This window comes from Limanda limanda, chromosome 13 (assembly GCF_963576545.1).
Source record: "Limanda limanda chromosome 13, fLimLim1.1, whole genome shotgun sequence".
Lineage (NCBI taxonomy): Eukaryota > Metazoa > Chordata > Actinopteri > Pleuronectiformes > Pleuronectidae > Limanda > Limanda limanda.
Window position 1 is genome coordinate 9,619,260 of NC_083648.1, and position 13,896 is coordinate 9,633,155.

Consider the following 13,896-nt stretch of genomic DNA (forward strand, 5'->3'; position numbering starts at 1 on the left):
CGGTAATCCTCTTTGGAAGAAAAGGTCATATTTGGTTTGTGTATCAGTCCTCCACACAATAAATTATCTTTTTACGGGGACCCTAAATCAAAAAAAAAAAAAAAAAAAAGCACAGCTCAGGGCGATTTAATTAAGAAATGGTAAAGTAGAAGCCTATATCTAATTTGTCCACTGAAGTCGGTGCTAGGGGCTTTTTAAGCGACGTGCAGAAACGAGGATAGACAAAGGTCCCACTTACAGGAGCTTAACTCTGTCTCACTTAATTGAGTTCATTCCAAGATACAGAAAGAAGCAGATACATACATATTAGCTGGACATTGGGACATGTGGCTCCCTCACTGTGTTCAGTTGAGTTCTGCTGATCGTTTTGCCTCCTTGCAGCCGGCACGTTTTTTTCCGTACAAGCAATTTTTAAAATCTGCCAACATGGCAATCCTCACGTACTGCACCCTTTACAGTGCCTCCAATTACAGTACTTAGGGCTTCGAGCAATAACTAGGCCTTTATCAGAGCTTCACATCCCTCCCAGTCAGATCCTCAGACCCACTCCTGCATGGAGCGCTTGCAGTACAGTATGTGGCGCTGCGTGCTCTTCCTCCTGAACTGGAAAACGGTGTAGAGGAGGACCATCATGCACAGCGCCAGGACGCAGGGGATGGCGATGGCCACTGCTTTCTCCGTGCCCCCCACGCTGTCCAGTTTGATGACCACGTCCACGTCGCTGCTGTCGTAGTGGCGCTCCTCTGCCGCCGGGGGGCTCCAGTCCCAGTCGGGCTCCGCTGGGAGGCCGTCGCAGCCCATGAAGTCCCTCAGGATGGACCTTGGGTAGGTGGGCTCCACGCGAAGCATCTGGTTGTTGAACTTCCAATACTCCTTCCCCTTGTAAAAGTAGGTGTATCCTGGAGAGAGGGATTATGAGATATTTCATATACACATATCTCAAACAAAGACAGGAAGTGTTTGTTGATGTGTGCAGTTGTAACAACCTCTGATGACTGATATGAAGAAAGATTTAATCTGGAAAACCGGAGAAATCAACCGGGCAATTAAAATAGCAACAGTCAAATGATGGTCTTATTCCTCAATGTGTTTTCTGAGGCTTAAATAAATAATCAATCAATCAAAAAAATTCCAATTTTCCGAGTTAGCCTATATCTTCGCCCCAAAATTTGAAATTCACTCATTATTTACTCACCACTATGCTGATGGAGGGGTAGCTGAAGTGTTTCAAAGCCACATTCAAATTCAACTCGAAACAGCATCATTTATACCACGTTTTCAGCCTAAATGTTTGCTGTTATCCTCAAACTAGTTACTGCTGAAGTTCTTTTTGGGTGAAATATCCATATATATTTTCACATGCCAAATAAAACCTCTGAACTATAACTATTTGGCGAAGAGCTTTTATAAAAGATTCATCCTAATCACGTAATGATATTTACAGTATCTCCAGTCTCACTAACTAGTTGTTAAATGAGTCCAGTGAGCATATATACCGTTGGCTTTGTCGACAAAAGCCCCCTGTGGAGAGTCGGGTATGCCCTTCCAGATGGTGATGGGTTTGGGATAACCTAGGTCCATGGTCCTCATATCCTCATTGTACCTCCAGTATCTACAATAGGAGAGACAGGGACAACGCAGCTGTCAAAACACAGGTTTAACGACCCCTATCAGACAGTAAATGACAGTTAAACATTGGTGCACTCAAAAATAGAGCCTGGCCGATGTGGAGTTTTGAGTGGACGTTGCCCAGTACCCATACCAGTACCAGGGAGTAAAAAAATTCTGATACCGCTTAAAAAAAAATGGCAACGATTCCTAAAATGTTGTTATCAAATCCTCATAAGAAATGTGATTTTATACTTTTCACAATATTTTTAATTTAAATGTGATGCAGCAGAAAATGAATATTAAAGCTGCATGCCTTCAAATTAAAGGAGGCAAAATTTCACACTTCTTCTCACACACGTAAGTATTGGCATAAAACGTAATTTCTTTATGTAGGACAAAAATCCCCTAATTCCACAGAGAGAAATCATCGTGTCCCGTTGGTCGTGATGTGCAGCAGCAGGTTGAGGGATGACAGTATCATGACCTGGCATTTTGTCAGCTTCACCCACAGGGTCCCCTGACCTCTCTGGATATGATTAATCGTGACAGCTGAACAAACACGTGAGTCACACTGGCACTCCGTCAAACTTCAGAACTCAAAGATAAACAACAGATTCTCTGATGGGGCTGTGATGGAACGACTTTGCTTCCAACTGCAGGTGAATGACTGCAACCATGAATAATTCAACACGTTCACACGCATTCATACAAACACTTGACAGAAAAGGACTTAAAACTCTGAAGTAACATAATCTTCATTACCACTGAGGGTCCAACGCTTGAATTGAATGCTAATAAGCGGAATTTATCTGTTTTTAAAGAAGAGGTATGATGCTTTTTCCGTTTTGTGACCATACTACACACACACACACACACACACGGGGGTGGTCTATGTCAGGAGTGGCCGCTGTAAAAAAAAAATGCTGCAAGGCTAAGCAGCGGTCTGGCATAAAGTTCTTATAATACATCTATGGACACTTCCTGCATGCACTTGAAGTGTGTGACCAATCACAACAGGGGGGGCTAGCCAGCCAATCAGAGGAGACTGGGCTTCATCGCCTTGGGCCTTAAAGAGACAGGAGCTGAAACCAAGACTTTCAGACAGAGGCTGAAAAGAGGAGCAGCAGCAGTGGATATTGAAATATCACAGTCATGCAGAGTCTTGACGCCACATATTAGCATAATGCTACCTAGTGGCTTCTCCGGAACGCCTCCTAAAAAAGCCAGGTAACACAAGAGCGGAGGCCAATCAGAGGGCACTTAGGAGGAGCCTTTGATGGACAGGATCTCAAACCAAGTGTTGAGAAGAAGAGCTGCAGCAATGGAGAGTGAGGAAGTGATGTTTTTTCGGAACATTGGAGCATGTTAAGTAATAATCCAAATTAAAATGAGGAGCCTGAATATGAATATAATATGTCTCCTTTAAAGAGGTAATCATTGGTTTCAAAGCAACTTGTTTACAGATCTGCGAGGACGCCAAATTATCCACGCCTGAAATTAAAGACGCACACACGTCTAATTATTTTGCATTTCATGGGTAACAGCCCAAGAATCACAAGAATTGTCCAACAAACAAACATTGCATCAGTAAACAGGGAAAGACGGGGAAGGCACCGACAAATAAACAATATTATCATATCTACAAAACCAGATTAGAATGTGCAGTGAAATGTCATTTTCTATCCCACATTCAGTTTACCGTGATAAGCAAAAGACTTGAATGGTGCTCAAAGTGCTGATTACAGTTCTGCCCCAGCGCTTCACTTCATGACAGCACTAATAATCATTCCTCACAGACCTGTCTCCTTTGAAGAAGTACGTTTTGGCGACATCCTCCCACCAGACAGCTGTCTCGATGCTCTGAGTGGGCATGCCGCTCCCGAACAGCGAGATGTCCTGAGGGTACGAAGGCTGGAGAGTTGTGTCCTTGAAGACCCAGAAACGGTTTCCTAAAATACACACAGGCAGTGTCAGGCGGCTCTGGGACAAAGACATTATCATAAAGATGACCTCAAAAATGCTTCTTTTTTTTTTTTTGCAAATGCACGGGCGGCTCCCAGCTCAGTCCAGCCTTCTCTGTGTTTTTTCCCCCCGTTTGCATTCACTTCATTTCAAAGGTCAGATGTATCACGGTGTTTACAAAATACCTTTGCAGCACGAAATCTATGCCGTGTTATCTATAATACAATAAACAGCCGGATGATGCTCTGAAGGCATCTCCGCCGAGACTTGCTGTTTTTCATTGATGCTATTGTTGCCTTTAATTCAGTTTGATCACAAGTGCCTGAGGCAGAGTGAGGAGAGCTGCTGTGGTGGTGTCCTCCCAGTAAGTAGCTAGACACACACGTGCACAGATACATGCACGCGCACATGCACACACAACACACAGTAAAGTCCCCCTGAGTGAATAAATAAAGCATGAGGCACTCTGATCCCACTGGGGGACAGATGTCATGTTAATCTGCCTGATGGACGGATGTCTGTACCAGACGCGTACCCGCTCTGTTATCGTAGGGAAGGAAACAACAACCTCACAGTCACACAGTCTTTATATCGCTTTGTGACAAAATATAACTTAAAGAGCTCAAACTTTCTAATGCATTAATATTGGAGATACACAATAAAGGATACACAATTTTGAGATTTGACAGATTGTATACTTTGTCATTAAGGATAAGGGGGGAAAGGGGGATTGGCACAAAGTACTTTTTCAATTTTATTTGTAAATGTAATCTGGGAAGATGTTCATATTCAGTGTTTCATACCAAATGCATTGTGAGGCTGTTAAATGTGTTAAATGCGTTTCATTCCACATATTACAGCCGTGTTTACTTGTTAAACACTTGTTGGTACTTTTGGTGCATTGCTGTGTGTCTTGGTGCTGGTCATAGAACAACAAGATGCTGTAGAACTACTCGTGGTTAAAAACTCAACATGCAAATAATTTATCTTCTTTTTATTACCTTTAAAAAATACGAATTTCCCTTCACTATTTTCATAGACGGCATCAATTTTTGGCGGCAGGCCTTTCCAGAAGGAGTTGATCTGCATGGGGTAACCAGGGACCACCGAGTTATCTCGAACTCTCCAGAACCATTGGTCCTATTCAAAAAGGGATAAGGAATCATCATCATCATTATCATCATCATCATCAGCAGCAGCAGCATCATCATCATCGTCTTATGATTCTGATGATCTCCTCTTACCTTGAAAACAAAAAGCTCCTGTCGCAGGATGGCCAAGGTGTTGAAGCCTCCATCGCAGATGTTGGGTTTGGAGTTGGGGTTGGAGGGCTTGGCCCCTTGGGGGGGGCGGTGGGGTCTGGAGTGGCGGTCATGCTTGCGGGGGTCCAAGGGCGGGTGGAAGCGAGGCGGCGGGACCGTGGGGGGGGGCCTGGTAGGCTGCGGTGCTCTGTCTGGTGGACCTAAAGAGACAAACATGTTTCAACCTCCTTCCATTAACTCCGTTGTGTCAGTTCCCGTTGAGATATTAAACCAGTTTAGATAATAAATATTGTATTTATTTTATTCATACACTGTGCTTTTATTTTAATTAATGGGTGAAGTATTAGTATTGTTTTTTGCAGTGTGATAATAAACTTGTAACTTGGGCTCGAAACTTATTTATCACAGATGACTGTTCTGAGCTGTGTTAGCTGACTCATCGTGTTTTGGAGAATGAGTATTGGCTGGCCTATTTAACAGATGACAAACGCTCTTTCAATTCTGCCTAATGTCACTGACGCAGCAGCATTTGTAATTGTGATGAAGTTGCTTCAAAGCTTCGGAATATTGGAGCAAGATAATAAAGACGTGTAGTTACTGCAGAAAAGACTTACTTCCACATAATGTCTGATGTAAAGACTAAAGACAGATAGTATAAAGTATAAAATGAACAGTTACCGTAGATCTTCTGGATGCCCTGCAGGTCATCTTGAGGTAGTTTGAAGTTCTCTGTGTCCATGTACTGGTAGAAAGGAGCCATGATCGCCGTGGGGTCGTTGGAGTGCTCCAGGCCGAGGGCGTGGCCCAGCTCGTGAACCGCAACCAGGAACAGGTCGTTACCTGGAGAGGGGAAGAGGACAAACATGAACAAACATGAGGCGAAGGAGAACAGTATGTGTGTGATGGAAACAGACGCCTGAATCCTACAATAAGGTACAGAAAATTGCACAGAACTCTGCATCTTTTGATTATTTTACTTTTTTTTTTTTTACATTTTCCTGTGGTGCCTTATACTCCATTGAGCTCATGGCTTAGTGTGCTGCAGCAATCAGAGCAAGACATGTTAATATAAAACACATGTGGGAACATATGCAGGAAATCCACCTTCTCCCAGGTCTCAAGTGATCACTTGACTATGATCCAAAATAAATCAGCAACAATTTCATAATCCTTTAGCCATCAAGCTTACACATGAGAATTAATATCTTTTCTCTGGTTTAGGTCATTGTAAACTGAATAGCTAGTGGTTTGGGACTGTACTTCTTTATTTATTCTATGTGATGCCATTTTTTCAAAGTAAAACCATTAAATATGCTGTTGTCATATAACTAGTTGATTAATCAACAAAGAAATAAATCATTTCTTGCAGCTCTGTGGTCAGGAGATAATCTGCATTGAGCTGATATGGTGCACTGTAGTGAAAGTAAAGATTAGTGAAGGTATTGACCGAGCGTGAGTACTTTTCTCTCTTTTGCCTTATAAGAGAAGATAAGCCACACGAGCTGCAGCTCACAGAGATCAGAGGGACAAACCCTCACGTTGCCGCCCATGGCAAACAAACACACGCTCATATGACCACATACGTGTCGAACACGTACAGATGTTAACCCAGCACAAGCACACACACACACACACACACACAGTGGGTATAGCTCATCTCATATTAGAACACACACACAAATGAAAAAGAGAAAATGTCACGGGCAGTGTCTGTGGTCAGCACTCAGCTCCCAGTGTCAGCCTGATTTAGAGAGAAGTACAGCATTTACATACAGCTTCTGACTGAAGCTGTCCCGAGGAGATTGTTGCCCTTTAAAACGATGATATCCACTCCCGCCAGCGGTGCTGCGCCGACCAACCACTGACCATCAGCCGGCAGCCGAAAGGTTGCACCTCCCCCTCCCCCTCCCCTATGTCTCTGACACGACCAGCATCTTTCACCTCGCCCAAACTGTCCCGTAAGGACTCCCAGGGGAGAGGCCGGAGCTGCCATTAGCACACATGTCAACATGCAACATTTACAGTTGCACTGCTGTGAAAGCCCATTAAAGGTTGCACCGCCACATAGGCAGGAGGCAGGAGCTCCTCAGAATCTGCCCCAGCTCTCCACATGGATAAGCACGGGACACTGGGCGAGGAATTTAACTTGTGAGACAAATGACACAGAAGTGTGAGGAGAGAGGAGAGGGGAAGGGGAGCTGGTGGGTGGTCAGCATGGTAACCCACAGCAAACTCTCATGGGAGAATAGAATGTAAGTGTATGACGCACACACACAATCACACACACACACACACACACACACACACACACACACACACACACACACACACACACACACACACACAAACATACTGTACAATAGGCAATAAGATGCTCTGTTCTATAGATCTACACTATGGCTACACATCGTGTGGCTTATTTCTTCAAAAATTGTCTGCAGTGACAATGATTTTCCTGTGAGCTACATGACACATAACATACAGCAGGATTCTATATATGTTATATATCCATAATAACATAATACAATATAACACAGTGGCCCAAGGTAACGCAACTGATATAATATCACTGTGCATATAATTCATAATAATTTAATCTGACATAACCTATTCTACCCTAATATACCTTCATTTAAAACATGCATCTTAACGCCACATAATTAAATGACATTATACAAGACAAAACTCATGACATAACAGGATTCATAATAAGCAAACCTAATTAAATATATGACACCAATGATAATATAATATAACACAGCACAGCATGACATAAGCCAACATAAACCCCTATATAATAACATTAAATTACATTACACAACAGTAAACAACATAGCACAACATAATATAACACAGCATAACATAACAAATCAAATAATACAATATATAACATAAAAGAAAAAAACACAATATAGCATAATATAACACACCATAAGGTGAATTCTGTTAATCTGGGACATCTAAACTTCACTCTGTTTATTTTTTATTCAAACTAAATCTAGTCAACAGGACTTTTACTATAGGTCAGCATGGATATCATGTGACTGACATCACATGACCTCGTGGGGGTAACGTCAATGGGATTGCACGACAAGGTCAGTGACAGGATTCTGACCAGATTATTGTTAAAGGATACAAATCCGTCATAAAGGAGACAATGTTTTTTCAGGCATTTCTCAGTTGTCCCACTTTCTCAAATATGATTGATAATGTGGGACAGCCTGCTTTGGGTAATCTGGGTCAGACATTTAAAATCTCTAAAAGGGGGAAATAAGCATTTTTGGGATTTCCTAAGGTAAAAACTAAAAAGGTACCTTTGATAGAATGTTTTAAATGAATTTGACAGTTTCTGTTTTTAGGCTATATGAATAATATAATTTTTATTGAGTCGTTTTTTTCAAAAGGCCTTTAAAAAATTGGTAATATTGAGCTTGACGTGCATAAACCATGTCTCCTCTGGGTATGATATTTCTATTCTTTCTTCTGGTGTGGATAGAAAACATGTTAAGGATTAATCAAAGGTACAACGTGTTGATCAAATGTGTAAAACAGTTATCGCAATAAGACACAAAATCAAAATTGCAAAAAAAACTACACCATACCATAATCACAGATATAAAACAGAAAACAGCATAACAAAACACAACAAAACAAAACACAACATGCCATAACATAACATTACATAAAAACACAACAAAATATACAATAACATAACATTACATAACACAACATTAAACAACATAATATGACTTAACACAACATTAAAAGGAAACAACAAAACATTCCTAGCTACTGTATCTTCTCTGTTGAATGACTGGTGTTTATCTGTTAGATTCATGCAGGCCTCTTTTGAAGCGCAGCACTGAGCTCCATCAAATTCACTAAAAACAGAATGGCCACAACCATGTGCCAGCAACCGGTGTCTTAAAATAGCAGGGCTTTCTATCCTGTCATCTGAAGAGCTTATTACACAGAGAGAGGAAAAAAACCATTGAAATCCTGACAGATGGGGTGATGCATCTTTACAGAGCATCAAAGACATCTCTGCATTTTTGAGTTTTTTTGCTGAAACCCGCTCCTCCACTGCACCGTGACACCCTCCTCGTCCCTTTGCCCTCCTGCCCGGCCATCTGTTTGTTTTTATTACATGGTTAGCGTCAGTCCGTATCTTGGTTTCTCGATGACGGATCTGTTTTTCTGTTTCTCTGATGCTTTCCGCACTCTTTCCAAACCCCGGACTGTTTTACTTCACTGTCAACATTCAGCATTTAATTATTTTTCCTCTTCCTTCTCTTTTTACTTATCCTTATCTCCTCCTTTACATCTATGGTTTCCGTCCCTGTTTCCTCGCTCTTTGTCACTTACTTTACACCACCACCATGTTCTTTCTCTCCCGATTCAGGGTTTAAACCAAAGCCTGTTAACAACGAGATCTGCACCCATTTCTTCCACTTACCATCATGGTTGGGGTTCCCCAGGGTCCAGGGCTCGTCTGAGTCAAAGTGTGTGTCCCCTCCGATGCCTGGGCCGGGGAAATAGGCGTGTGCGAGGAATCCCCCCTCCCCATCGAAGGGTGAGCTGTCACCGTGAAAACCCGAAGCGAAGATGATGGTGATGTCCACGTCACGCCTGCCAGCCTCCAGGGCGCTGTACGGAACGGCCTCAAAGCGTAAGGGAGTCACACCCTGCCACACGTCAAACGCCCGCCGTATGGCGTCATGAGTCTCCCGGGCGCCCACCTTTGGCGTGACATTTTTTATGCTGCAGAAAGAAAAAACTGGTAAAAACACTCAATAAAAACTTCCCTTGCAAGCTGTAGTTTACACAATGTCCTGTAAATGGTGCAGAGCATTCGAGTGACGAGGAAGTAAAATACATACTGCGTCCACCGTGCACTTTGAGATCCCATTAATTTCAAGTGAACATTTCTAAAAGGAGGAGAACAAGTTGCACTTGACACAACTATTTCAAGCCCGGCAGCTTCCGCTGAACTTTTCTAACACGGCAGTCGTTATCAGTCGCTGGCAGGCAGAGAGGAATGGGAAATCTTCTCCCTCCCTCTGCACTCATTTTCATGAATAAAGTGCAGTCGGCAGCAGCCCCGGCTCAGCACTGATTGACATTCCATTAGGAAAGGTGGCTCGTCAATTCAAATTCAGGGAGGAAGGAAGGATTTGAATAAATTGACAGTGTTATCGTCTGTTTCCGCTGTAACCTGTCAATTTGCAGCTGTGCCTCAGACCCGTTTATCGGTTCTCCTCAGAAGCCATTAAAAGCCGCAGCTTAATCAGGCGAGATAAGACGAGAGTTTGAGTATTTCTGCTGAGATTACGGACAATTTACACTCAGGATTTTCAAGCAATTTCATATTAGTTGGGAGAAAAGCCTTCAATCTTCACGCTGCTCAGCTGAAATTGTTTGTTTTGTTCTATGGAAAAAGAAGAATGAATTCAAGGGGCTTGAGAAAAATGTTTTTTTCATTTTGCCTGCGAGCTATTTATACACCGGAGAATAAACACAGTCACAGCGCACATCGGCATAATTATGTGTTAATCTATGTGTTTCTGAATGTGTGACTTTATTTTTGTGCATGTGCCCACACATATGTGACGTATCTGCGCAGTCTCTATGACAACACAAGGCATGTGATCCCAGGTGTTCAAAGAGGAGAGAGAGGGATACGAGAGAGAGAGAGAGAGAGAGACAGAGAGAGGGAGAGAGAGAGAGAGAGAGAGACAGAGAGAGGGAGAGAGAGAGAGAGAGAGAGAGAGAGAGAGAGAGAGAGAGAGAGAGAGAGTAAATGAACACTGGCAAATCTAAACCCAACAATGAGCGTAGCCAAACTCAATGGTTGCCGTGACAACTGCCTCCACCACTGTCTTCTCACCTGTAGGTGATGTGTGTCCGCTGCCACTTCTGTCCGGTCAGCGCATACCGCCGCGACCGCGACCTCGAAGCACTTTTGAACTTGTCCGGAACTCCACAGCGAGGCTTATGCATCCAACTGAGGGAAGAAGGGATGAGAAGAGAAGAGAAGAGAAGAGAACTGATGTTTGCTGTGTAAGAGTTTGAGGTTAAACATCATCACGAGACAACAAACAGCACTGAGAGAGACTGAGGAGTTCTCTTCCTGACAGGTACCAGAAAATCACAGGTGTTGTGCGAAATACAAGTAGCATCTCATTCATTCCACATCAGATTTTACACAAAAACACTCACAACACACACACAGCACAGAGGCCAAACATGAATCCTCACCTCAGCGTGATGTCACTGCATCACCATGAAAAATGAGAAGAAGGAGAAGTGTTAGAAACCTTCACCCGGGGTTGTTTCAGGCGAGGTGATGGGGGGTGAAATGAACATCTCTGTTTCTGCTCGTCACTAATTCACTGAAATATTGATGGATATTGCTTCTGCATTTTAGATGAACGAATGGAGCATTTGCATTAATGTAACATCAGCAGCCTGGTGGAAAGTGCATGTGCTATCTCAGCTTGTGTTTTGTTCATGCACGACCATGGCATGTGTGTGTGTGTGTGTGTGTGTGTGTGTGTGTGTACTCACTCCTTGGTTTTCTCATCCAGTGTCCCTGTGACATTGAGACCATAGACACGTTGCATGGCAGCGATGGCTGAGTGCAAGGTTTGTGCCGAGCGTAGGACAGACATTCCCGGTTCTGTGCGGGTAAGGTAGCCATACCTCTGTAGCCATCCCTGGTGGAGGGAAGAAGGGAAAGGATTAGGGCCTTTATTCTCTGGCTATTTTTAAGATTAAAAAGGATATAAAAGAAAATCTTCTCCTTCTTATTATGAGCTGCAGATATGATCTTGAATCTCCATCATTTTGTGTTTTAATAAGCTTTGGTCCCACATGTAACCATTTCAGTGTATTCTAATAACCGTGCTTAGTGCTGAGTGGCAAACACACACCACAGATCTTCCACCTCCACACGGGTACCTTGCTCAAGGGCACCACAACCATATCTGTGTAATAAGGACTAAATATTGTTTGTTACTTTGCATCCCTTCTCCAATAGGTGGTGAATCCAGGGTGGCTGGCCAGATTCCAGCCACAAACCTGGTTCTTTAACCTCTAGTCCTCTGCCAATCCCAGAATGAAAATCAATATGAGTATATGGCAATGCATAATTCATCCTGCAGCTCACAAGAGGCTGTGAGGTGTCAAACCATCGCTACAATACTTTTTCATTATTACAAGAACCGAGACAGAGATTCTCTTTGCAGAAATTGCATGTGAATAATATGTGGTTGGCCGGATTCATCTATCCTGCAGCGCTCCAGGTTTAAATTAGATTTGCATTTGAATCCCTCCGAGTGACCTTAGTCAGAGTTTGTGTCTTGCGGCTGCCGGTCGGTGGACATGTGCAGGACTCGGGGCCCGGCCTCCTCGTGCCCTCCAAAGCCAGAGTGCAGCCTGGTGCTGAGGCGTGGGGGGGGTGAGACGGACTCCATCCTGATGCTGAGGGGCCACAAGGTGCCAAGGCTTCCACGCAGCTGTGCACATGCCAAGCAGCTGCCTCCCCATCACACTGCTATGAGAGATGCTCCAGCTAACCTGACTAGCTGTCTCCTCTGTCCATCCCTCCCCCCCTTCTGCCTCTGCCTCTCTTTCTGCTGAGCTAAACGCCTTGTTTACTCCATCCCTTTTTCTCCTCTCTATCGTGTGTGGGTGTGTGTTTCCTGTTTGTGTGTTCAAGCACAGAGGTAGATTCTCTGCAAGCCTGAAAATGAAATAATGATGCATATGTGTGTGTGTATGTGTGTGTGTGTTGTTGGGATTGTCGGCCTCAGCATTTAATTTCGTCAAACTGGTGGGAGGGGAGCCTGTGAGGGTGGATGCAACTAATAAGGTGCACAAAAACAGAAAATCCTATTATGCAACTTGTCTGTGTCAATGCTTAATCTCCTCCAACACTAGGATGCTTGCCACAGCATGTCAGACTTGATGCTGGCCTGACACTAAACTGTGTCAAGCCACGGCTGCACAATGTTGTGTATATGCACACACTGAGGGTCTGTTTTATCCCGAATGTGCAGCCGGATCTCAGCTCAGCTCCTGCACCGCAGTGTAATAACCTCAGATGAGCATCCTTCTGTTCCATCGCACCCTATATATCAGGAATGTTCCGTTATTTTCTGTCTCTATGTTGTGCTTTATGGCGATTGTGCCCACGGATTAGACGTGGAGAAGCCGTGTGTGTGTGTGTGTGTGTGTGTGTGTGTGTGTGTGTGTGTGTGTGTGTGTGTGTGTGTGTGTGTGTGTGTGTGTGTTTTTCTCGCTCGGGCAGATGCTGTACAGGAGATGGAGCTCGGTCATTTGTGATGGAGCATGGGAGGGAAGGGAAGGCCATTTATCTTACCTCAACGCTGAAGTGGTGATCCTCCTCTCCGGACACGGCGCACGAAATCCACAGCGAGGAAAGCAAGCAGAATGCTGCCGCGTAAAAGCAATCCGATGGTTTTCTTTTACTGGAGGATACTAAGGTCATAATGACCCGTTTTTCCCGGAGTGTTTATGAGGAGAAGCCGCCCGTCTGCTCGTGGCTCTTGTGTCAAACGAGAACCATCGGGCGAGCTGTCAAAGGCAAAATTCCGACGGAATAAAAAAGAAAAGCACCGCGCGTTTTTCTGTTTTTCGTGCCAAAGAAATAAATCCGGCGAGAAATGTTCCGATGTCAAGCAGAGATAACGCGGCACGGTAGACGCGCTGGCCTCGCCATCCTTATTTACATCAGGGGCTACATCCATCCAGCGGCATCAATGGCCATGTACAGTACCCAGGCTGCGCAACGTAGAGAGGCGTCCTCCCGACTCCACGCCTGCGCTTTGATTCCTCTCGCAGCGCAGCATCCTGTGTGAAGCAGCGTCGTCCTCCAGAGCTGCTGCTGATGCTGATGCTGATGCTGATGCTGATGATGATGCTGCTGCTGCCTGCATGTGCACACGTTTGACTTTTACTCTGCAAAGCCCTCAAGGCTCTGTGTGGGAAATGTGAAGCCGCACATGCACGGTCAGATAGAATGACCTGAGAGATGAGA

General features: G+C 44.0%; 1 protein-coding gene across 1 annotated transcript; it reads right to left on the reverse strand.

The window, feature by feature from the left end:
• Positions 1–537: 537 nt before the first annotated feature.
• On the reverse strand, positions 538–13,347 carry mmp16b (matrix metallopeptidase 16b (membrane-inserted)). Its single transcript, XM_061084601.1, has 10 exons — positions 13,219–13,347; positions 11,403–11,551; positions 10,723–10,839; positions 9,292–9,596; positions 5,514–5,675; positions 4,818–5,035; positions 4,575–4,713; positions 3,410–3,560; positions 1,497–1,612; positions 538–899 (listed from the first exon to the last, which is right to left on the reverse strand). Exons 1-10 carry the CDS (start codon positions 13,345–13,347, stop codon positions 538–540), a joined length of 1,848 nt encoding a protein of 615 aa, XP_060940584.1.
• Positions 13,348–13,896: the final 549 nt, after the last annotated feature.